Source organism: Amblyomma mixtum, chromosome 7 (assembly GCF_055824585.1).
Source record: "Amblyomma mixtum isolate Tamu chromosome 7, ASM5582458v1, whole genome shotgun sequence".
NCBI lineage: Eukaryota > Metazoa > Arthropoda > Arachnida > Ixodida > Ixodidae > Amblyomma > Amblyomma mixtum.
This window is the reverse complement of record NC_143018.1, coordinates 31706089-31730881: the sequence shown is the minus strand read 5'-3', so window position 1 is coordinate 31730881 and position 24793 is coordinate 31706089. Positions and strand designations below refer to the sequence as shown.

The 24793-nt window shown below is 44.4% G+C and overlaps 1 protein-coding gene across 1 annotated transcript in view; it reads left to right on the top strand.

The window, feature by feature from the left end:
- The window catches only part of LOC149335555 (trissin receptor-like), a 311374-nt gene extending 287027 nt beyond the window's left edge, over window positions 1-24347 (top strand). The window contains exons 4-6 of the mRNA XM_089552170.1: window positions 9071-9304; window positions 16523-16803; window positions 17973-24347. Of these exons, the coding sequence (XP_089408296.1) occupies window positions 9082-9304; window positions 16523-16803; window positions 17973-19049 (1581 nt within the window). The 5' untranslated portion in view covers window positions 9071-9081 and the 3' untranslated portion in view covers window positions 19050-24347. The remainder of the gene's footprint in view (window positions 1-9070; window positions 9305-16522; window positions 16804-17972) is intronic.
- Window positions 24348-24793: the final 446 nt, after the last annotated feature.

Here is a 24793-nt window from a genome sequence, read left to right as displayed (position 1 = left end):
ATCAATACCTGCCAACCTTGGCAGGTGTCAACCGGCCCACTGGATTATGAGCAACCTGCCAACTGTGACAGGTAGAGATTAAAATCATTATCTGTGGGAGACGTCACGTGACCTTGTAACCTGATCTGATGATTAAACTTTTTGATCGAAATGAACCGGGGTGAGCTCGATGAGGGTTTCTGGGATTGCCCGTAACCAGAAACGCCAACGACAGTGTGAAAGAAAATATGAGAGATGCAGCGGTAAGAACAACACAAGACGTGGTATTTCTTGTGGCATGATGTGATGGGCAGTTTTTATCGCCCCATGCGTCATCAATTATTCATGGTCTCTGTTATTTCTTTTCATAATAGAACGTCTATAGCATCTGAGCATGGCGAATATCTAGGTTGATGCGAAACTCACAGAAATGTTGAAATTTCATAATTCGGGCTGTTGAGACTGTAGCGTTGTGCTGTACAGCACAAAAAAAAGAGGTTTCTTCTGAAAAAAATATGTTTTTTTTCAAGAACGAAATATTTTATTACCATTCCTCGCGAAATGGGGCGCTATGTCACATGGTGCTGACCCGTTCCAAAGAGTACGGCTACGAGAACCATAATCACCATCATCATGATGATTAAAAGTGACACAACTAAAGCGCTACTGATCGGTGTCAAGTCTTACTATTTTTGTAATAAGTTCTTTGTTTTTCAGAAAAAAAAAATGGTGATATCTTCGAGCATTTAAGTTGATACCACTTTGCACTCCTTTGTATACTTTTCGAATCATTTATTTTTTCTTTTCTCAGTTAATTGTGGACAACCAAGTAAGCGGCCTGGTGTCATGAAAAACAGTGTGAATGGGAGAGTAGCCGGCTGCGGTTCAGGCGAGTAGTCTGACGTCTGTTTCCTGTAACATGGAGAGACGCTCATGGCCATCGAAAAACGCTTGGTCTTCGCATTCAGAAAAACAAGGCAGTTAAGGCTGCAATTGAGGACGGTGGTGCGGATTCGTATTTTAACCCAGAGGTGATACGCTGCAGCAAGAAAAACACATAAAACACGCTTTTGTTTTCAATGCTGTTCGTGTTGTACTGTCCACCCACTCTGTAAACGACTGCGTGAGGCAAGACGATGATGGCAAGCAACACGCAATAAATAAGCGAGCGCCACACCGTACTCTTGAAACTTGGGAAAAAAACCCACCTAGGCGCAAATAATTTCACAAGGACACAAAAAGAGACGAGGAGACAACGGACAGGCGCCATCTCCTCGTCTCTTTTTGTGTCCTTGTGAAATTATTTGCGCCTAGGTGGGTTTTTTTTTCCAAGTTTCAAGATGCAAAACCAACTAGCCCGTCAACATGCCACACCGTACTCAAACTTTGAAACTCTCGTATTGCTTCGAATTATCACTAGTCTAAAAATTTGTTACAGAGGTTACCGCCTTCAACTGCCCGCAGGGAACTGAAAACAGGCGCGCAATAATTAAAAAAAAATTAATGAACAAGGATTAGCCTGAAGTTTGAAGCGTAAGACCTTCATTCAGCGCTAGCTTTCTCACGGCAAGCTAAACCAAGGAAAATCAATGAACACGTCACGCTCGATCGCGTGCTCGAAACGATCAGCCCACATTTGCTTCAACTCTTTCTCACCATGACATTTATTTACTTCGAATGTCTGGGTCTTCTCTGACGAAGCCATCCTTCATGCGGTAATCCGTTCGCCTAGCTCTGTGTGTTTTCCGGGCACACGGAAAATGCGGCTCATTAAGTGCGCGCACTGGGGCTTCGGAACTGCTCGCAATAAGTTCGTAAAGCCTCAAGTTAATCTCCTAGAAAGTTTGAGTGAATGCTAAGCGTTTCCTTCTGGCATATACTGTCACTTATATCTGCTAAGCTATAATTTATAGCACGACGGTAAGCAGCGTTACGCGCACTATAACTCGTTTCTTCTGCTTCATTAAGATAGAGCATTACGAAACCGGCCTTCAAAGAAGTTTTCGCCACGTTAGGAAAGAATGGTCTTTTTTCTTCCCACGCTGCTTTAAGTGAATCAGGACTTACACCTTCTTTCTTTATTCAGGTGTGCTAATATGCGTAAAATTGGAATGCATGCAATGAAGTGGAACTTTTCTATTCGATGCCGCATGTCGAGCTGTTCCTAACAGGAATGGAGTGTACTGAAGAAAGCGGAACTGTCTTCTTCCAGAATGTTTACCGTATCAGTACTGAGATATTTCTAAAAGCTGCTCTCTCTGTATTTAAATTCGACGGCAATTAGCCATAGAGGAGATTTCTGTATTCTGAAACGTAGAATTTCCATTGGCTCAAGTGCTGCTCCTGTGCTGCGCGAAATCTCTTTGAAAATTTTTGTCACCTGCTTGTTTTCTATTTAGGCGGTGAGCGCATTATCCGCGTTTTAGGTATGCCAGCCGCTTCCTTGTTCTTGGACATTATCCTGGAGATAACTTGCTTTTAATTCCGGAGTCGATCCGAAACTGATTCAGTGAGGTGAAGGATTCATTGAACTTTTTTCTTACAGCAACCCGTTTCAGATTCCGTTAAATTTTAGTAATTCATCTGCATTTTAATTGTGATGGACATTTATGCTGGAGTTATCAGCCACCGCTCAAAAAACCGCCACTGCCGTGCGACCTCCCCCATTTATATCTTAGTGGACCCGTCAAGCTGTCCAAGGACAGCTTTTTTTTCTACGATCCCCCCATCTGTATTTGAAGGCAAATAAAGATTTCATAAATATCTTATAGAGTGAGGAGTAGCAACTGTATGTTTTACGACCAGCAGTACTCAAGTCCTGTGGTCATAGACTAGAAATTAGTATTGGCCTCCCCGTTAAAACACTAGACTAGGAATTAGTATTGGCCTCCCCGTTAAAACACTACACGGAAACTGGTTTCCCTGGCGATGTTCTTGTAGTGGTCGCAGTGGCTTTCGAGAAAATACAACAAAAAAACAAAAACAATACAATTTCCACAGCCAGTTTGCACGACCCATACCCAGCAATTCTGGACAAAAGCATTTTCGAGCTGGAAGCCTTTTATGAACGCATTTTTTTTCCATATAATGTAAGGTTTCACTATAACAATCAATATAACCGCAGGTCACATGACAGCAGCCTTGTATTTTTTTTCTATTCACGTTATTGCTATTGTCAAAAGCGTTCCCCATTGCTCTTCTGTGGCAGTGTTAACTATTCGATGCAATCGATGGAAACACTTTAAAAGAGAGATTTCGCTCCATATCAGAATAATGGACCATAACCTTCATTATTTCCATAACAGTGTCTTACAATTTTTCAATTTTAAAAATTTTTGCCGAGAAAGCTGGACATGCAGGGAAACAAAATAAAATCTGTGCTACTGCGTTGTATGCTTTTGTGCACATGTTTTAGCACAACATGAAAATTTAACTTAAAATTTGGATTTAATGTCGTTTTCTGCGCATCCTATAAGGTTTTAAGGCTCTGCGCTAGAGCTGATCACGAGAGTACCAAGAAACCAGTACGCAGAAAACAACAGCGGGAACCGTAAATATCCAGTGGTACTCATATTTTGTATTCGTTTCCTCTTCGTTAGTGCAGCGTGTCCGAAGGCCAAACTGGAAGATGTCTGAACGTAAGGACAAAGAAGCATGTCTGGCCACTTTGCAAAAAACTTGGCGAACATTATCGCAAGAATTACACAGATTGTTTCATATTTCGAAATTGTGCAGCGCTTTTAGAGCGTGTCAAAGATCAGGTCTGCAAGAACAATTTTGGAAGCGACTGAAATCCGGAAATCTCTCAGCGAAACGTGTATTAGTGCATCTAGCGTTTACATGCTTAAAAAAGGAAGTTTTTTTAACGTGCGTGAGCTCACCGAAGTCTTTCTGTAAATTAATTCTTCTTACTAACCTTTCACTGCTTGTCCGTTACGTTTTGTTGTAATGACTGGTGTTGCTCATGTGTTTTTTTGGTTTTTTTTTTTGCTCAGCGATGGGGCGTATTCCGTTTTCATTCATTTGCAAGTATAGCCAGCGCCCGTTCTTTCTTCGCCTTTACAACTTGTTAGCGTTTGTTTCTACAAAAGGTCAGTGGAAGGAAAGAAATAAATGTCTTGTTAGGTACTAACGGGGACAAAAAAGTCTCCAGGACGCAAGGGTGATAAGAAAATCTCGTAGCTCTGTTGTTATCACGGACCTCGAGGGGAAACTAGCGGAGGTGAAGGCCAAAAGCACCCGCCTTTGTGCGTACCGGTTAAATGAGGTTAGTGCCGACGGGCATAGCACCCATGCATGCAGATTGCTTTTTAAGCGTCCTGTAAACTTTTGTCCCCAATAGAACACCCTGCAGACGTTTCTGTACTTCCGAGATTGTACTCCCATGAAAGCGCGCAAAAGACCGAAACACAGAATAAGGAAAGAAGCAGCTTTAGGAAAATGTTTCCCAATAGCAAGCAGCCCCCCCCCCCCCCCCCTTTCCTCCGGGGGAAGAAATGAAGGAACGAATGAACGAAACCTAGGAGTGATGTGAGAGACCCAAAGTTTCAAACCCGTCTCTAAGGTCAGGAGTGACGCTAACCCGTCGAGGCGCGAAATCGCCCGGCCATACACACGAAATTCTAATTCGATGGCCCTTTCGCAATTCGACATTCTTGTGCTTGCAAAATGAAACAAAAAAAGCGAAGAGTTCATGAAGGGTGTGCGTGTAAGCCAGTGAGCCCTCCTCACACTTTTTATCCCATTCGGTCGTGCCGCTTGGGATCCGTGCAACTTCAAACTGAAACGACGAGGGCAGCAGAAGAGACATCCGGGAAGGTTTTTCCCCGTTCGCCGTCCTCCCACACAGGCGCGCTTTTATCTTCGCTTGAACACTCGCAGCTAATGTGGCTCAATCAGCCGTCCGCCACATTTTGCGGATGCTTTGTCCCAGGGGAGAACATGCCACGGGCTGAGACCCCGAGACCAGAACGTCGTTTGTAGCGTTTTGTTCGAGTTTTTTTTTTTTTCGCGCGCTTTTCTGCTCTATTTTTAACATTTCGGCGCATTTTCCCCATAGACAGAGTGATCACTGAGCAGCAGCTTCAGAATAATACTTTTAGAAGCGGTGTGGATTCCACTGATACGGCAAATCCCTGGAAATAAGTCAAGCCAATGGCGTCAAAACTCTTATTTTCTGTGCCGTATCAAAATGGCGGATGTTGCTGAGGGTGCTGCCGGGTTAAACATTAAAAAAGAGGCTCACTTAAGGTGCAGTGAAGGCAACCGCTGCAAATGTGCTGAGCTGCACAACACAAGTTCAGAATGTAAGCCGCAAATTAGTTTCCGGAAGACCTCCGGCCGCAGAAAGGTGCGACCGCCGGTAACACCTGGCAGGAAATTCATTTCCGGACTGTGAAAAGTGCTATAATCGAAGCACGAGTGCTGACGACCTTTCGCTGCCTTGGCAGAGGTAAGCGTGCAGTGGAGGCTGCAAGGAGCCTTTCCTCTTGCAGCATCTCTAGCGCAAGTACAGCAAGTTTTTGACCGAGTTGTGCTGATACCACAAATAAATTTCTTTCGTAGTGCGAAAAGCTAGTCGAAAAGGGCTACGTCTGTTCTCAAGAGAAGTATTTAGGCACAGAGGCTGAAAAAGAACTTCTAAAGAGTGAGCAACTTACAGTACAATGTTCACTTGCTTAACGAACTCTCAAAAGTGTTGTCATTTTCTTTTGCGGCTCTGTTGCAATGCACTTATCTGCTGAGAGTAGACGTGCACTGAATGAGCGCAATAACAATTTTATTCTTTTATTTTAGTCCTATAGAGGCACATGCTAGGCTTTAAAAGCTGCATGCGCTGCTGTCGATGGATTACCTACGTCTGGTCCAAATAAGATGACACCTAAAATCTCAGCACTCAGTTTAATTGAGCGCGATTAAACGCCATGCGCCTAATGCTTTATTAATAAATAGCCGCTTATGGGGCGTTAATTGGCATTCGTAGGGTTGAGCATGTCGCATGGAGTGTGCTTGCCACGCAGTTAATTTTCTCCGAGCGCGCTGAGTCAACGGAGGGCTTCCGTCATTCAACTTACCTCAGTTCTTGCGGACTACAGTTGGCTTGAAACAACTACGTTTGGCTTTGCACACTCCTTATTTCTAGTGGGCTCCAAGCTTTATCTCGCTGCACAGATTTACTAAATATCATAAAGGTGGCAGCGTATAATTCCAGGCGGGATCGACATGACGAGAGAAGCTACTTCCATGACCGCATTGCATAATTCATTTACACCAGACGGAGGGCTTTCTCCGGAGAAGGCTCAAATGTAGATGAAGGACCATTATTTGCTCCGTCCGGCTGCGCATATACATCGGCCGAACGTGTGGGAGTCAGTATGCCCGCAGTGATCTGCTCTTTTATGCATGAAGCATTCCTTCAAATCTGTTACCCTGTCAGTCACCGATGTTTCCAAAGCCGGCGCCGGTTAGGGATCTAGTCAGCTAGCTAAGCCCGGTCCGGTTTCTATCCCAAAGCGTAACGTCGGGGATATCTTATGACAGCGTCGACCTGACTGCGTTGGAGTTTGCCTATGAGACGCCACTCACGGAGTAACGTACCTATTTGCAAAGGATATTAGGAGGTTTTGCCCAGCAATGTCGACGTCGTCATATATTAACGGCTACGGCTCATAGTTTCGCGCAAGGGTTTGATTTCTTTCTTGCCTCGTTAACCGCTTGTACCTATGCAGTCGTGGAGACATAATACGTACTGTTAACCGCCCTGCATTTGTCAGAACCGTGTTGAATTTGCAGAATTTAGATTCTAAATTACAGAGTGACTTCTCAGACGCTCTGAGAAGTAAAACAGCGCAAGGAGAAGACTGACTCGATGAGATGCTTTCTATCGACCGTGGGTTTTATTCAGAGAGCTTACTCAAGTCCTGGGGCCCCTAGACGACTTGCCAGCAGATTATTTACTACATCATCATCATCATCATCAGCCTAAGCACCTTCACTGCCGGACAAAGCCCTCGCCCGTATCCTTCCAGTTAACCCATTCTGAGCCAGCTGCGGCTACCTTATCCCTACACGCATCCTCATCTCATACGCCCACCTTACTCTGTGACACCCCCTGCTAGGCTTGCCTTCTCTTAGAATCCACTCACTCAGCTTTAGAGCCCATCGATTATATTACCTTCCCATTACAGGCCCTGCCTGAGGCCTTTTTGTCTTCTCTTTTGATTGAGATATCTTTAACCGATGTTTGTTCCCTGATCCATTCTGCTCCCACATATAACTGCATAATATATCTTACGCTAGATGTTTTTCAGTATGCATTCATTTCTGTACACTTTGCTCGTGAAATCTTACCACTTCTTGCACATGTGTATATGTCTGATTAACTTTTAACGCATTGACTGCTTTGAATAAAGGGAGTTTTAAGTTATTCGCGTGAGTTTACATCGTGCTCAACTTTCCTATACATTTACAACAAGGTTTATTCACAGCTAGTTCCTTTTGTCGGCAGCCAAACGCGAACATCAGCTAACTGAATGCGAATATTTAAATTTTCACTTGAGAAGGAACTAAAGCCTCATATGAAATAGTGCGCGAAGGTGTTGACACTAGTGGCTTACTCTTCCTAGGCGCTGCCGAATTCGGGTTATCAAATGCTTCTGCGCTAACACCAAGCAGTTTTGTAGGTCACAGGAAATGGCGTGTACGAACATTCTAAAATCCTGCGGTAATTTTTCGTGCTTAGAACCATGCAGCACGCTGAGTCAGCGGCTTGAAATTGAAGTGCTTTTCCAGATTTTTTGGGCTTATTTGCACTTTTATCCACAGTTAACAACTACAACTACTTTCAGCTAGGCGGATACAGTGGCGGACTAATTTAACCATAAAACCGCTATAAAAACTACGTGTTGTGGAATCCACGCTTTTGTTAGTCCAGGAGTGCTTTTAAATAAATTATAGAATGAGAAGGTGTTGCATTCGACCGAAAGTTTGAAATGTAGGAAAGTTTGGAATGACATCTTCGTGTTGGTGCACCAGCGTGGACCGTTGATGGGCACCGTTGAAGTGCGACGCCACTGGAACGCAGATAAAAAAACTGATGTGCGCCTCTGAAAGCATTCATCCCAAACTTCTGTTCGGATGCAACACTTGATAAAAAGTGCAGGGTGATCCACTCCTAGGGTGATCCTGTGAGTACGTGGTCACGCTCTTCGAAGCGCCAACGCATCCGTCCTGTCCCCTTTGTTTCAATGCACGGCAGCGCTCCAAACAGCGGGGCCACAAACTCGCGTGTTCACCCTAACAGTGGATCACCTTGTAGATCCAGAAGTATTGAGTATTTAAATACTCAGTTAATACTGCCCCTCAGGAGCGCGGTATTCTCGCCGGTAGCAAATTCATCCTTCTCATTTTATCGGGGATATCCAGGACTATCATGTGGTAATAATGTATATATTTAGAACTTTGACCTCACCTGACCCTCTTTAATCACCGCCACAGTGACTCAGTGATTACGGTGCTCGGCTACTGACCCGAAAGGCGCGGGTTCGATCCCGGGCACGGCGGTCGCATTGCAATGGAGGCGAAATGCTAGAGGCCCGTGTAGTGTGCGATGAGAGTGCACGTTAAAAACACCAGGTGGTCGAAATTATCCGGAGCCTTCCGCTACGGTGTCTATCGTAGCTTTATAACACCAAATTATAATCTGAACTTTCTTAATCAGCTTTTTTAAACTTGGTTGGTCAAATGTTTAGGGGAATCCCCCAAGGTGGAGTAGATTTGATAAGGGAGTAATCCACCCGAGCGCAGCCATACGGCTACAAAGGAAAGCTATACAGCTTTCTCAGAAACTTCGTAGTTAAAGAAAAATTCGTCCTGGTCAGGGGTTCGAACCCGGGACTACCGCTTCACCGGAGCAGTCGCTCTACCAATTGGGCTAACCGGGACGGCAAGCTTATGGTAGGGCGAGAGCGAATTGATCAATAACTCGAAGTGGGAACTGTGTTGGAACGAAGTGGGAACTGTGTTGTTAAACTTCCTAATCTGAAAGAGATTAAGAGGGCGAAGCTTCTATTTTATTTTATTATCTTCGCAGACGGACCAGCGATGGACGCCGGCTGCCGAGAGCCTCCGGAGAGGCCCGACTCGACGCCGTCCCCCAGTGAGCTGCTGTGGAACTGCACGGCGATGCCCGGGGGACTGGCCAACAACCTCAGTTGCTGTCCCTCCCCGGCGGAGGAACCCGTGGATGGGTGGATATTCGATCGTGTCGACGTCAAGGTCATCTTAGTGGTCGCCTACACCCTGGTCTTCTGCTGTTGCTTTTTCGGTGAGCACTCAGTTGCCCTCGTATTTGATTAGATCTGAGCTGAAGGAATACTTTTTTTTTCGGAACCGGCTACTCTTTCTTTCCTAATGGAGCAGATGCGTGATAAAAAGAGAGTGTATTTTTACTCTTATTTAAGATATCGGTTTCTACGTTTGCGCTACTGAATGCCTCTGTGTGGCATTGGGGCAGCTTGTTTTAACAACCTGAAACAAAACACCTATCTAATTTTCCTGTGAGAATAAATGTTTGTGTGTTCTTTACGTGGCTGCAATATTTATTATTTATTTGACAATACTGTGAGCCTGATTTTCAGGCTCATAGAGGAGTGGACTTTGCAGTTCCGTTCAGCAGACAGTGCTTGGTTACACGATGTAAAATGCACAGTCACAAAAACAAAATACACAGGAGAATACATACTTTATTACAATCAACAAATAAATAAAAGGCTTGGTACATGTCCTAGAGGGCTTCACTGGCTGAACAGGCTTTTAGTTTTCTCAACGAACAATTCAAATGTGCCCGCATTGATAAAATCACCTGGCAGTCTGTTCCATTATTCGATGGTCAACGGAAAAAATGAATATTTGAACGTGTCACAGCGGGATGGAAACGGTCTGATACATTTCTCATGATTGATCCTGCGCGAGTGGTGATAGGGTGATTTCAGATATGTAGTTTTAAGCAGTTAGTGCCATAGCTTATGACACATCAGGTGTGCCTTCTTTTACTGGCTAAGGACGAAGTTTGTCAGGGTTCGTGCAGGAATATCGCAATTATGCTGCACTTTAAAACTGCAATAGGAACATAATCAAAGGCACTAAAGGGACAGCTTGATATTATTACACTTGCCAACCGCTGAGTTAAAAGAATCGTTGCTACATAAACAGGCTGAGCGCAGGCGCTGCTTGCACGACGGCAGTTCTGCAATGCGGAATGTTCTTGAGTAAAGTGAAAAGAAGACTTAGACTGCGTGTGTTTGCCACGCCGTAAGCACACAGCACAATTGCGTAAAATCAGAGATGTTCTACGCTTGTACGTACAACCAATTTCGTTCCGGAAGCTCTTGGCTCATAACCAGATACCGCTAGGCTGCAACGTGAAGTATGTGACTTAATTATGCAGCAAAGACGCAAATCTTCAGAACCAAGCAAAGATTGTTTTATGTTGCTTACGTATCTGCACTTGTTCGTTCCCATCTAGGAACTGGAATTTGCAGCCTTTTATCCAAAGTGCAGAGCACAAAGGCTTTGTTTTTAAGCCACGGTGGGTAGGTCGTGAAGTGTACTACACCCCATCAAAGACTTGTAAGCCTTTTAGAGCTCATTCTTAGCAGATTTGGACGAACACGGTCTGAAAACCACGGCAAACTTGAGCCCCAATATTTCGCGACTTTTCGACCGAAAAGTATCTCAGTGAGGGCACGCGTTACAGCTGACACGCAACAAACTTCCCGAAGCGCATTGTGCGGTATTTGGAAATTTCTCGACGGACTGTGAACATTCCTCGGGTTACCGGCATGTAACGGGGATTCCTTATCACATCGCTCTGAACCGGCTCCGCCAGAACAATTTGCGCTTTGACGGAAGGACAAGAGGTTTATGGTGTCTATGCGCCTCGGATTGGGTTAAGCTGTCTTCTCTTTCCCTTGGAAGGGACTCGGTGCGTTTTTAAAAGAACGCTGCTTAGCATCGGTAAAAAAGTTCGCGCCGTAGGACCATCAGTGTATTTTTATGAAAGAACGGGACTAAGCGACTCCTGGGTCAACACCAGTGCCTCCGGACGCGTCGAACCAGCGGAGCACCACACCATACTCTGCAAGCGAGCGTCTTGGGGAGGAAGCCGTCCTACAATGTGCTACACATTTCCTGTAGCTTTAATACTAGCACCTGCTCTTTTCGACGATATCGGCTACGAACTTTCCGGTGGCTCTGTTTTCTCCACAATGTTCGTCCGCTCACATTGCCTAAACTGGTTCTTTTGCGAGAAATAAGGATTCCAAAGCTTTCATCGTCTTTGAGGTTGCGCTGCTCGGGTGCTCGCATTCATCTCCCCTTCTCTGCCCCCTTCGTCATCTATCATGCGCACCTTTACTGACTTCTTTTTTTCTTCACTGTTTAGAATAGTAGGCCTGAAACAGTCGCTGAAGTTGATATTTATGCCTTACTTTGTAAAAAAATAATGATGGTCGATTTGCGTAGTTCGGCCAAAGGCGAAATAGGTGCGCTCTCTCTTTGCGGGCATTGTTTTGAAATATCATGATTAGGCTTTGGCATCCATGATGTTGGTATGTGAGTAAAGGGTTATATCAAGTGTATTCTGTTCGTTGTGTGTGTTTGCATGGCATGGATGAAGCACAATAGATACACGACACAAGGTTTTATTACAGTCGTTTTATGCGTGCATATAAGGCACGGCTCCCATTGTGCAGTAAATCCGGCGTCGACGGCGGCGGCACCGGCGGGTTGAGCTGAGAAGCAGATCGGCTACACGCCATCTAAATTACGTGACCTTTTGACGTCATCACAACTTTCCCACCGTGGCAGCTTCGGACGACGTTGACGTTGATGACGCAGTTGACCTGCCACCGTAGCAGGTGGCAGATCAACTGTGTAGTAACCATATTCTCGGACGTAACCAGATGCATTTCGGCATCCTGATCTATAGGTATATATACACCTTGGCAGGGTTCTCACATTCCGATGCAGAAGTTCGAGAAGAACAAAGACTTTTTTCATGAATGTGGGGTTTAGTCCTAGCCCAGTGAAAATATGTCTTTCCCCAACTTCGCAAAAGGGAGGCATGCCTGTGCTGCGATTATGGACAGATGATAGCATGGCGTTTTTTAACCCTCGAATGAGGGGAGAACGATACCATTAAAACTGCTAAAGGAAATGAAAGTAAGCAAATCGTCAGAACTGCTAAATTATTCCAAAGCGCTAGTTATTGAAGTGAAACTTCCAGGCCCAACTGTCACAATTGTGATCGTCGAGGATCGGCGCAACGATGTATGACCAAGGGCAGGCTGGTGCCCAGCCCTTGATGTCCACCCTTCATGGATTCACACCTCACGAGTATCACGTGACTACCCTGTGCACATAGCCTGAGCCCCGGGCCTCGAGCTAACCGTACCAAAGCAGAATCGTCACGCAGTCGTGTGTGGCAAACTGCACAGCAAAAGTGCAAGGAGGAACAGTGTGCACTGCCCGTGTACATAAGCAGCGGAGTTTTTTACGAAAACTCGTGAGTAAAAAGAGGGATAATCTAAACGGAACATGTCCGGGGTAGTTCATTATCCTTCACGGCAGTGTGGTTTGAATGCAACTTTATAACATATGTATATATATATCATTGAATACCCACTGTATGTTTAACATTGAAGGCGGGGCCATCATAATAAGCCATGCACTTTTTATGCAGGGCGATCAAAATTAAGCTTTACAGATTTTTTAAACTTAGGCACTGAGAGGTGCGTGAAATCCACTTCAGCACACAAAATATGCGACCAGGCGACGCAAAGTGAGATGATAATTGTCACCATCAGGAACATAATTAGCTAAACTATATTTAAAAACTTTATAGCCACTACGGCTAGCGCGAATGTTTATATTCGAAACATACAGGCAGTCGCTGTTGTATACTACTCTACTCCCTTTTGTAGAGTTCTTCTATAGCACGCGTGATGCAAGATATCGCCCTCAAACTTTCCATTGTTTTCGTATATTTACGCATGCAAGACGGTAGCAGTCAGTGAGAAACGCGTCCCCAATGTGACGCAGCTGTCTCGTTTGGATTTTCTTCGAATTCGATAGCCTAAAGTGATACGGGAATAGTTGTCTCCTCCACCGGTTGCTCTACGTCATTGGTAGACAAAGCTCGGCCTCACACCGGGAGGTGTTTCGCGCACATTGTCACCGCCCTGCGTGTTCAATTCCGCGGATCGAGTTTTAAATTTGGGCGCGAATATCTCGTGACACAGGCGGGCTAGGAGAATTGTACCAAATGTAACTGTTTTCAAATAGGGTTGCCTCTTAGTTTCCAATATAAACATACCCATTCACTGCACTCATAAAGTTCTTTAATCGATTTAGTTAACTAGGTGTCTCACGGTGGCAATTATCTAACTTTGTATCACCCCTGGCCGCCTAAATAACAGGCAGAGGTATAAGCCAAGGAAGCTAAGGACAGGCTCCCATCGAATAGAGATGGGACCGCTGCTCGGCAGCAGCCGACTGCTGCGACCGTTGCAGACCGAGCGAGGCCATCCTACTAAAAGTTGACTTTAAGTTTTCTTTAAAAAAAAAAAGAAACGTGTGACGGTCTTAGCGCTAGCATTAGATTACAGATAATCGCATTGATGGTCTGCTGTTAGTAATTTTCTATGAATTTCACCCCCATGTGAATAAATTTCGACTTCTTTCACAATCACCAGTTTTGTGCGCGTTACTCCACTAGGGCAACGACACTAAATTGCATTTAAAGGCACGAAAATATTAATTCCCTGAAAGCTATTTTTAGAAGTCGTCTTTTGTTCTCCTGGCACCCAGAATTTTCGCTATTGAAGTTCCGATTTCCTAAAAGTTTTCCTTTCATTAGTGCATTCCGTGCTTAAAGCGTAGAGTTCCTGTGCATTCGAGTGAACCGGCTTTCATCGCAGTATTGCCGCAACAGCGAACCTTCGTGGAATTCTGAAAAAAAAAAAAAAATGTGCTGTGCTTCACTTTTTTCCTCTTTTTTAGTTTTACGAAGAAAGAAACAGATTAATGTATTCTGCGTGTATGCGCAGAGAAGGATAAATGCTTTGGAATGCCTCTCTCCTAATATATATTCCTCTTTTCCTCCCATTCCAGCATTAAAATCTCATTTATTTTTGGTCACAACATCCGGCTATGGAGCCATCATTATGACGTACCAATTTATTTTCCTTGTTCGCACAAAGGTTTCTACTCTCGCTGCTTCGGACATCTGGGTGCGATTTTCCGGCCAGAAAATTCTTCACAATGCTAATACGTGATGAAGGGCATTGAAATGACAGGTTTTCTGAGAAAGACTTTGCAAGCTGCGAAAACTCGTTACGAGGTCTTGTGGTAGTGAAGAGGCTTATTTTAAGAAAAAATGACAGAATATGCTGAGGGAAAGGAGCATGTTGCGCAACATCATGGTGTAATCATTTAGATTTATGCATAAAAACGCCCTGCGGGAAAATAAAACGAATGAAAGTAATGAATTCGCCCGAATATTTAGGCGGATTTACTCGTTCTTGCGGGACGGGTTGGCCAGGTTGCGTTACCCTTGCGCCACACTTAACGCGTGAAACGTGAATATTTAAGTCGTTACGTTTCTCTTAGGCAGCTCAGTGTGCTTTCGCTACGGCAGCCGCATGAGCTTCTTCTTCGTGAGTGTTTGGCAATAGAGGTGAAATAATTACTAACATGCAATGAAGCACATGGAATTCGAAGTAGGAACTCCCATATTTATGCACGTGCTGCACTGACTTGCCAGTTTTTTCTAGATGATACATGAATTGTTTAAGAAATGCAGGTGTGTTCTTTCCCAGCGGCCAGATACCAACGTGAAGCAAATTGCAGATTGCGGTTGTATCGAGTGCTATCGCAGTAAAACTGAACTGGAAATTTTCGCCGTCCATTGAAAACTTCGCTTCATGTCTTACAGGATTACCCGGTTCAAGGTCGAATTGAGCGGCATTGAAGGACCTGTTATCCTCCCATTTGAGTTGGACTTGCTGCCGTTGTTGCTATACACCCTCTGCGAACAGCTGCTTAAAGAGTCTTAGCTGCGTCATTGTTCATAACTTCGCCTCTTCTAGTCTTTCAAAGCCATGACCACCAAACTAGGTTGTTACTTGAATGCGATGGCTCGTAGTGCCTTCACCACAGGTCAAGAGCTTCATGAGAATGGCGACACTTGTCTTTGCACCGACTGGACCTCGGCTTTGTCCAATTAGGTGCAATGAGAACATGCAGTATCACATCCGGTGTGATGAAATTCTTCGCCACAAGTCTGGCACGTTGCAGAGTGCAGACTTGAAGCCAAAATTACCATCGCGGTCACATCGATGAATCCAGTTGCGCGTGCCGCACCATAAGAGGCTCGATAAGCAATGATTTTTTACCCTCTTTTAGATTAACTTTTCCTATCTTTAAGAAACCGCTACCAGCATCACCACAAGTGCCAGTGCTGAGGACTAGGTATGGCTCAACCTTATACCGAAGAACTAAAATGTGTTCGGATTCCTTGCTTGCTGCAGTTACACGGGGTCTTTCAGCATCCTGATATAACAACCGGTAGTGTTTTAGTCGGCTGTCATTCTTGGATGAAATATGAACATCTTAAAACTAGTATGCTTTTAGATTTGGTAAATTGAGCAGTCATCTACTTTTTTTTCCTATCAGTGCTGACGATCGGGTTTCTTTTGCTTCTAAATATAACTTTCTTACAGATACAAAGACGGAATTCACCGGTTTATGCGCAATATTGCAGGGCAGTTAGGGGCATCTGGTTCGCTTTCTGGAATATTTGGCTTCAAGGTCACCAGTGCGAAAACTATAATGCAATATAATATTGTGCAAGAGATCTCTAGCATTCCACAGTCGCGACACCTGTTTACCTTATGACTCCGTAGAACAGGTACGGATAGCCGGTAGTGCGTCATTCGCAGGTTCTATGCTCTGAATGGACCATGAGGACAAGCAGGTTTACCTTCAACCCTGCAACGCAACATCGACAGTTTATGATTGATTTTATAAAGAACAAAACACCAAACTTGAATGATTGATTGATTGATTGATTGATTGATTGATTGATTGATTGACTTGATAGGTCGATTGATTAGCATCATACAGCTGGCGTGGCTTGTCAAGCTCTTGCTTCACAATAGAATATTACCATAAACTATATGTGTTGTGTATGTGGTGGCAGTTTTTATAATGCTTGATTAAAGGCAGTTCCGTTTCTCAATCCGTAAAACATAACAGTGCAGCCTTACAGGACACATTGGGATGATTGAAATATTCAGGAGTTTTGTTGCTTTCAAGTGAAAACGTATCTTGGGTGCAAACGCTCGCTCGAAGATTTTCTGAAGCCAACGTGCCCTCATTCTCGCTCTTATATGAAGTTTCATACCGTAAAAATAGAACGTTATGCGCTCCTTTCTTTCAACTGAACGATAGCAGTGAAACTCGGTGACGTGTCCGGTCGCAGGCAACCTCCTGGTGATCTGCGTGGTGATCATGAACCGGCGCATGCGCACGACGACCAACTTCTTCCTGACCAACCTGGCGGTGGCCGACCTGTGCGTGGCCATGTTCTGCGTGTACCAGAACCTCTTCTTCTACCTGACCCCGCAGTGGGTGCTGGGGGACTTCCTGTGCCGCATGTACTTCTTCGTGCACGGCCTCAGCTACACGGCCTCCATCCTCATCCTGACCGTCATCTGCGCCGAGCGGTACCTGGCCATCGTGCACCCCATGTTGAACAAGCAGGTGCGTCTGTGGACCTGTCTCCTTTTAGGATCATAACTGTATAAAGCCTTTTCTACAAGGCAGGTCCCACTATCACTAGGCTGCATTTATTTTTGTTTCCCTAAAGTCACTATTTCCTCAAAGTTACATTTTCAAGGATTACCTAACTGTTCGGAAATTTTCTTATGGTCCAAAATTTTCAGCGCGACAATGCCGAGATACCTTACGCTATTTCGATTTCATATTCAGTTACTCCTATCATTGGAATCAATATTCGAGAGTTATGACTATTTCTTCATTTAAACACTTACCTGTGCCCTGAACTTTTTATGTCAGCGGCAAATAGGCCCTTTTCTTTCAACCTGCTTTTCACTCATTTCTTTCTGATGATCCTTCAGATTTTCAGGTGTCTTTTTAAGGTTGTTAGTTTTGCGGCTAACAAAATTGCTTTCTTTTAGATATATCTGTTTCGTTAAGATTCATTCTGTTAAATTCCTTAAAATGTGAGGTGGTTTTCTACTCTCTATGGATTTCTTAAAACTTCCTCGTCGTGCTTCATTTACAATGATTGCCCACCAGAGTTTCCATTGCGACGTCGGAGTAGCTGCCGCTCTGAAGTCGACGTAATGCCAGCGACTTCACCGTAGACACGTTTTCGAAACAAAAATGTGGCTAAAAATGGATGAGGCTTAGCAAACGCGATCTAAAAGATTTTAACTTCGTTTTGTTTTTTAGAAAGAAATAAGTGATATATTATATTGTCTTTACTGTTTATCTGACATGAAAATATACAGGCGTTCTGATGTTTTCTCTTTATACTTCGTTAAAGGCGGTTGGTGGGGAGGAGGTGTAGTGTGTATACGCGGATATTCTGTGCAAGCACTTAATACGGGTAGTCAATCTGTAGTTTAGGATGCAAGTACGTAAACTTCAGCGACAGAAATCAGCAAAAAAAAAATTTAGAAAGTCGGGAAATTACATCACCAGTAATTTCCTATAACTTCTGAACATAATCATCAGCCCAATCTTCTATAGATTCTTCCGTGGATCCCACTTTATAGCTTTGAGAATTACTTTCCTACATACCTAGAAAACAGAACCTCCACTAAATCAGAAAGGTTCCGACGTGTTCTAAGAGTATTTTCAACAGTGCAGTGGCAGAACACCATACATTTTAATCTCTCCCCCAGGTTGTGACGATGACACGGCTGCGGGTAACCATCGTCACAGTATGGTTCGTCAGCGCCGCCTACTGCAGCCCCAGAATCGTCATGTACGGCACCGTCGAGGCCGTGGTGGACGACAAGAGGGAGGCCCTCTGCGTCCTCCAGAGAGCACTCTACGACTCCAAGACGTACGACCTGGTCAACTTCGTGGTCTGTTTCCTCGTGCCTCTCATCATCATCAGCGTGCTCTACACCATCATCTGTTACCAGCTGTGGCACAGCCAAGCCATCGTGTCCCATCCTCAGAACCACATCGCGCAGACACACAACCAGAACCATCAGGTTGCCCTCAACTCCGTGGTGACTCAGGGCCACCAGAAAGCGACGCAAGCTCAGCAAACGCCTCCTGGAACCCCGCCAGCCCTGTGCCGGTCTTGCTCGGATGACTCGGAGTCACCTACATCCGGCTCCAAGCTAGAGTACGCTCAAACTTTCGTCACGGCATCGCGTAACGCGAGGGAGTCTTCGTCGACCGTGACGTTGACCGTCGCCTACCCGAATGCAAGTCAAAGGATCGTCGACAGCCAGCATGCGGGCAGGACGGCCAACTGCAACCGCTGCAGCAGCGCGCAAGCCAGCGCGCCAGTGCGTAAAGCTCCCGTGAAGACCTTCCACTACACCAACAACGCGGCGGCTTCAGCGCTGCGACCTCGGCGTAAAGTGATCCGCCTCTTGGTGGCCGTTGTGTTCAGCTTCGCCCTGTGCAACCTTCCGTTCCACGCGCGAAAGCTCTGGCAGCATTGGTCGAAGGAGTACAACGGCTCCAGTCCGGCGGCCGCCATCTTGACCGTGGTGACGAACCTCGTACTGTACATGAACTCGGGCATGAACCCGTTCCTGTACGCTCTGTTCTCAAAGAACTTTCGGCAGTGCATGGCCGATGTGCTGTTCTGTCGAAATCACAGGTTTCGCTTTAGGAGCCGCTCATCATTCCACGCCATGTCCAAATCGCTCAACTCAAACGTTAGCCAAGGAACGCCCCAGGCTGGCCATCTCATCCACGGGCCCCGCCACGGAGTTCAACATCAGCAACATTTGTGACTCCCGTGCCATGTTCCGATCGTGTGGGAACTTGTGCCCTTGTTCTTATCATATTTATGTATAACTTTCCCTTCTTTTGTATTCGCGAAAAAGTTATTTCTGTCATCTCAGCTCTCACAGTTTTTCGCGAGTTCCTTTTTACTCTTTATACTAGGCAGGACAACTAGTGCTTGCTATGTATCTGTAAAGCGTAGCTAACTGCTGGATCAGCACAGAAGTGGTTTAAAGTTGGAGCCTCACCTGTTCATGTTCGTGTTGTAAACACTGGTACCGCTCTGTGATTATACCATAGTTTACAGATATATATACATATTGACTATTCTTGTAAGCCCTCGAGAGAAGGCAACATCTGAATGTCAGCTGTTCATTGCAGCAGAACTAGGCACTCCAAATCTCTGTAAAGATAAACCTTCACTGATACGTTTGCGAACATCAAAATGAGTATAAAGCAAGTGTAAGGTCCTGGATCTGGAACTTAGTCGCGTTCAAAGACTCAACTGTAATAAGTTCAGTGAAGATACCCTTGCCGGCCTGATGCGTTTTTTTTCTTCTTTGTACTTAGATTACATGTCTAATGAATCATGTCTTAGGATGGCGTCATTCCTGAACATAGGGGTCTTTCTCATCAAGTCTGTCGGTAACAGAAAGGCACTGCTTCAGGTACTCTTGAGAAACGTCTTTTGTGCATGGATGAAAGCTGATATCTTCGTATCAGAGAACGGATGTGTCGTAAAGTAAAAAAAAATGCATTTTTATCTATCACTACCCACGCGGCTGCCCTTTAAAGTAGCCACCTGAGATATTTCCTTGTGAGCACTGTATGTTACAATACAGTGATTGCCGACAGTTAGACACTGTCTCAGCGCCTGCGAGTACTTATCGAACTGCTGAAAAAGAAAACAGCTGCTTACAGAGCAATGACAAAATGTCACCGTTAAGGTCTTGTCTTGTATGTCTTGTCTTGTATCTACTAAACGCACTATTCAGGGCACTGGGTGTTGTCGCTTGTTACAGCCGCTCCTTGTTGTATTATGGATTAAGGAAAAATCCCAGAAAGAGAGCGTCACGTGTGCGTGTTGAAATATACTCGTAAAATACAAAAACGCGATAGTCGGCCCTTTGTGATGAACTGGCGGGTGTCTGATCGACCACAGCCGAATCCTGGCTTTCTAGCGGGGCCGACTTTGTCGCGCCTGGTGAAAGAAAGAAGGAAGTGGCTCCAAGAGAGCTTGTCTCGCTATGGCTCCCTGCATATTTAACATTTCCTCTCTAGTTCTTTTACCTCAATGACAATAGGCTTTTACCGCCGTAAAGTGAGAGCTTGGTGCTAGTACCCGAACTTTGAAAAGGGGTTACTAAGCTTCGTTCCAACGTGCCACTGTTTCTGCGAAAGCGCCTCTTCATTATGTATATTGGCGTACCCTCCTGGATGGTTTTTTTGAGACTACCTTACAAATAAGCTGCATTATTAAATTTACACCTAAAAAAGGCTTCAAAAGAGGCTAGATGCAAGGTAGACGTGATTGTGAGGAAGATCTCATGAGGTCCCGGCGATCACTTGCGGGTATGCAACAAGCTTTCGGCTTTTTTGTTGCCCGGACACTAGTGCCGTTCTTAAGTAGGGTATCGCTTGACCCTTAAAGTTAATCCGTCCTGCGTGAACGTAACCCTTAGCTTGAGGTGCAGAAACTGGCAGCAGTGGTTTATTTTGACATCACTACTTAGTCCATCATAATTTTTCAATTTTGGAGTTTGAAGTTTTTCTATCTGGCATTTTCCAGTTCAATTGGTTCAATAATTAGGCGAATGCACCGAGAGTTAGTCGATTTAATTGTAAGAGTTATTACTCAATAGTTTCCGCCCAATCAAAGCCATACGGCAACAACTAAAGCCATACAGCTTTCCCAGATACTTCGTAGTTGAAGAAACATTTGACCCCAGACCGGGACCAACTTTTCTTTACCTACGAAATTTTTGTTGAACGCTCTATAATTTTCCTTTGTCGTCGTTTAGCTTCGCTTTGGTGTAACCTAGTTGGTAATTACTCCTTGAGTACATAGTTCACATATAAATATGGCTTATAGACCACTATGTGGCACCCATAACGTAGACGGCTCTCTATTCTGCTTTGTTGAATAATTTTGAGTATAAAAATATAGCACATTCAATTACTTTCCTTCTTTTTTTTCTAGATCAGCTATAACCGCTCTTACGTTTTATCTTTTACAAAAGTTTTCCTCTTTAATTCATTATGATGTGCTGGTTAGGAAATAGCGTTGACCACTGGGAGATGTTAAGAGCAGCTGTGAGGATTCAGGCGAAACTTGTCGGTTTAAAAGGTTCCGTCAAATCTTTTTTTCTTACAACCTCAGAAGTCGAAGTGTCAAACCTGCTGTGCTCTTCTCCTTGGTGCTGTGAGGAAACTGAGTCCTTTCATGAAGCAATCTTGACCGCGGTAGCAAATAAGTTGTGGGCAATCTTCTTGATATGAGTAACTAATGCCTTTTAAAGAAGTCCTAAAGCTAAGAATAAGAAGAAAAGTTTAATGACGGAAAACACTGAAAGCGAATGACCAATGACACTGTCTCTTTCTACTATTGCACAGTACAGAATATCAACCGTAGCAACTCTCACCTGCCACTTCAATTAAATTCTTTATGCAAAGGAGAGCTTTCTTGATGGGAAACCAGAATACGTCGCAGGGGTTTACAATTATAATACGCGTTATAAGAAGCTACAGAAGGGCCTCAACTTTGTTTCAGCTTTACAGATTTTAAGGAAATGCCGACATGTCCTAATTACAGAAACGCTTCGCAAGGTTTGGTCGTACTTGCGACAAAAAAAAGATTACGAATAATGGAAGCTCTTTCTTCTTGTCCACTTTGCTATTTATAAGAAACTGCAATAAACTACAACATTTCAGAGCTTTGAAATATTATTTTTGCAGCAAAAAAAGGTGCTAAAAGCATTGATAATTTTTTTAAGCTATAGCGAGTTGGGCGTTTAAGTGTATCTTTTAATAGAAGTTGACTTTACGTAAGAGCGTTAGTTGAGTTGCGGGCATTTCGCAAGAGTGTAATCAGTATGATATTGGTTTTATGTATGGACGAAGTTTACAACTTCTAGTTTTATCGCATGCTAGTGGCTGTCTAAAGCTTTATTACGAAATAAAACTCGAGGTCTGTCCAAAAAGTCACACTAACGCCATTTTTTAGGCGGATAATTTATGAACTAAATAAAAACTGCACTCAAACTCGCAAGATTACAGCTCTGCACTTTAAATCAATTATGCTTTTTTTAGCTTCGTTCAGGTATCTAGCGAGAATTTGGAATGCAGTTCACAGGCTCTCGGTTGTCTGCGCTTTAAGCTTTATTAGTCCCATAGCCACCTTACTGGCAGAGTGTGATAGACTCGGTCCTACGCTTCACAAACGTATACCTAATAGACACGGCTGTTACACCTTATTATTAGCTAGCTTTCCTTCCAAAAACCAACATATATGATTCACAATTTCCTGAACATGAAAATTGCTCCCGGCTGAAGAAAATTAAGCAAAAACAAAACATAATCTTAACTTAAAGGTAATAGATATCATTTAAATATTGTTGTATTCGAGAACTACGTTTTCGTAAAAAAATATCAGTTTGGAAACGCCCACTTTGCGCCGTTAGCAACACTGGTGTTTAGCTGACTGTGCTGTGCGGGCTTTATGGTACTCAAGACTGTGATGTCGTTCGCGGTAGCTTCATTCCACAAACCCCAGCCATCAGTCACTAAAGAATTTATTGATGTGGTTGGCAAAGTTCTATTTCATCGGTAATGTTAAATATTTAGCTGTGAGATTCGCATGATGCTTTCGGTTGTAGTATTTATTCCTAATATTTTCCGATCGCTTCCAATGTCTGCCTTGTCAACATTAAAGGGACACTGAGGAGAGCACTATTAATATATTTTTTATAGCAAAATCCGATAGTTCGGCATGTCATGGCTTTGTTGCCACTTGGCCGGCAGCGAAAAATGCATTTATTTCTAAGAAATTTGGATTCGAAGTTGAAAAGGTTTTTCCCGCCGCTGTGATTCAAACTTGGGATTCGGCTATGACGACAGAGGACTAAGTGTCGTGAAACATGACGTGATGCAGACTCCGTGATTTCTGGCGGCCAGCAGTGCGGCCTAGCAGCAGCCGAAAAGAAAGCTACCGCCGGCCGCACGTTGAAGGCATCTATCGGCTATTGCGGCCGTCGCTACAGTCGCTTCGCTTACGTTTGCACCGGCGTTTTGCGAGCGTTACGATGGATCTCGTTCTCGAAGTCGTCAACGAAGTTCTCGCAAATAGACACCTTTAGCATACCGTGTACCTTGATACCGCTAGCGGAATACCGGGAGCCCGCCTAACGCCGGCGAGCAGGCGCTGATTGGTCCCGATGCTTCAGGCGAGCGCGTAGCTGCCCGGCACGTGGCGCCATCTGGCGATGTCAAGGAGATTTGCGCATGCATTGGCTGCGCCTCAGTGATTTGTGCTTCTCGTGTCCTAGCGTTGCTAGAACCATTGGTTCTAGCAACACTGTTTTGTTATATGACGTCATGACGCTTGTACTTGCGAGTTTGGCCTGTGGCGGCGGTACCTGTATTTTGGTTCTTGCTCTTTTCTATGTTACAAGAGCTTTGTTGTCAGTATGAGTGGCGTTTTTGTAATCAGGAGCTGGTATTCTGTCGATACAAGCCAACTTCAATTTCTCCTCAGTGTCCCTTTAAACACCAGTTTCCTTGACAGTTCACGGTTTATTACTTTCGAATAGCATAGTAAATTAAATTAAGGACACAGGCTGTGAGATTTCAAACTGCACAGGTGAACTTGGTTGCGCCGGGGGTTTATTGAGGTAAAACGGAAACGCATGTTTCAATATATAATGATTGCTTTTTCAAAGTCGGAACGAACTTCCCCTTCAGCTCAATGGGTTCGTAGCCATATTGTCTTCTACGTAAGTGCCGCTGCAGACTAGTCAGAGAGATTTGAGTGCCTGCATGTGTTCACAAAACCTCACAGAATTCTTATTAAACTGTGCATGCGATGCTTCTAGGGCTCGCGTTCTTGTTGTTCATACCTACTAAACTCTGCGTGTGCGTGTCTGTGTGCGTGCTTTTTTATCAATGTAAAGCAGTGTCTGTTGTTTACCAGAGCCTCCGATGTAAACGCTTCTGCAACGGTTTCCCTTCTTGAACGCATGCGTTTGGGTGTGCATCAAGTCGCTCCTTCGCAAGATGAATAAACAATGGCTTGTCTTCTTCTCAAGAAACCTTCCTCCGTTTGTCCTCCTTCATCGCCAACTGCTGCATACTTAATCAAGGATGTAATCTAATTTCTGTGTGCATTTTCAGTATCCAATGTCCTTGAGGGAACACTATGCGATCAGCTGCATATTGCGTTGTCGATTTGAGCCTGAGTCATCAAATAAAACCGTGTGCTTTGAAGCCAGCTCTTGCGTTCCCACAGGTAACAAGCCACTTCAGTGTAGAACCTGCTCAAAGTCAATAGTATAGTCACAAGTACTTATGGATGGCAGGAAAATTTTTCGAAGCTTCACATATCGGCGGCGACGCTCCTTTCTGTAAGGCTTGGTCAGACTTTGGCTTTCATAAAGCACCTGCAAACATTCATGTCAAACCTTTGACCCCACTTGTATCCAGTGAAACAAAACTGCGCTGCATACGACCAGAGCCTTTCTAATTTTCATCAAAGTTC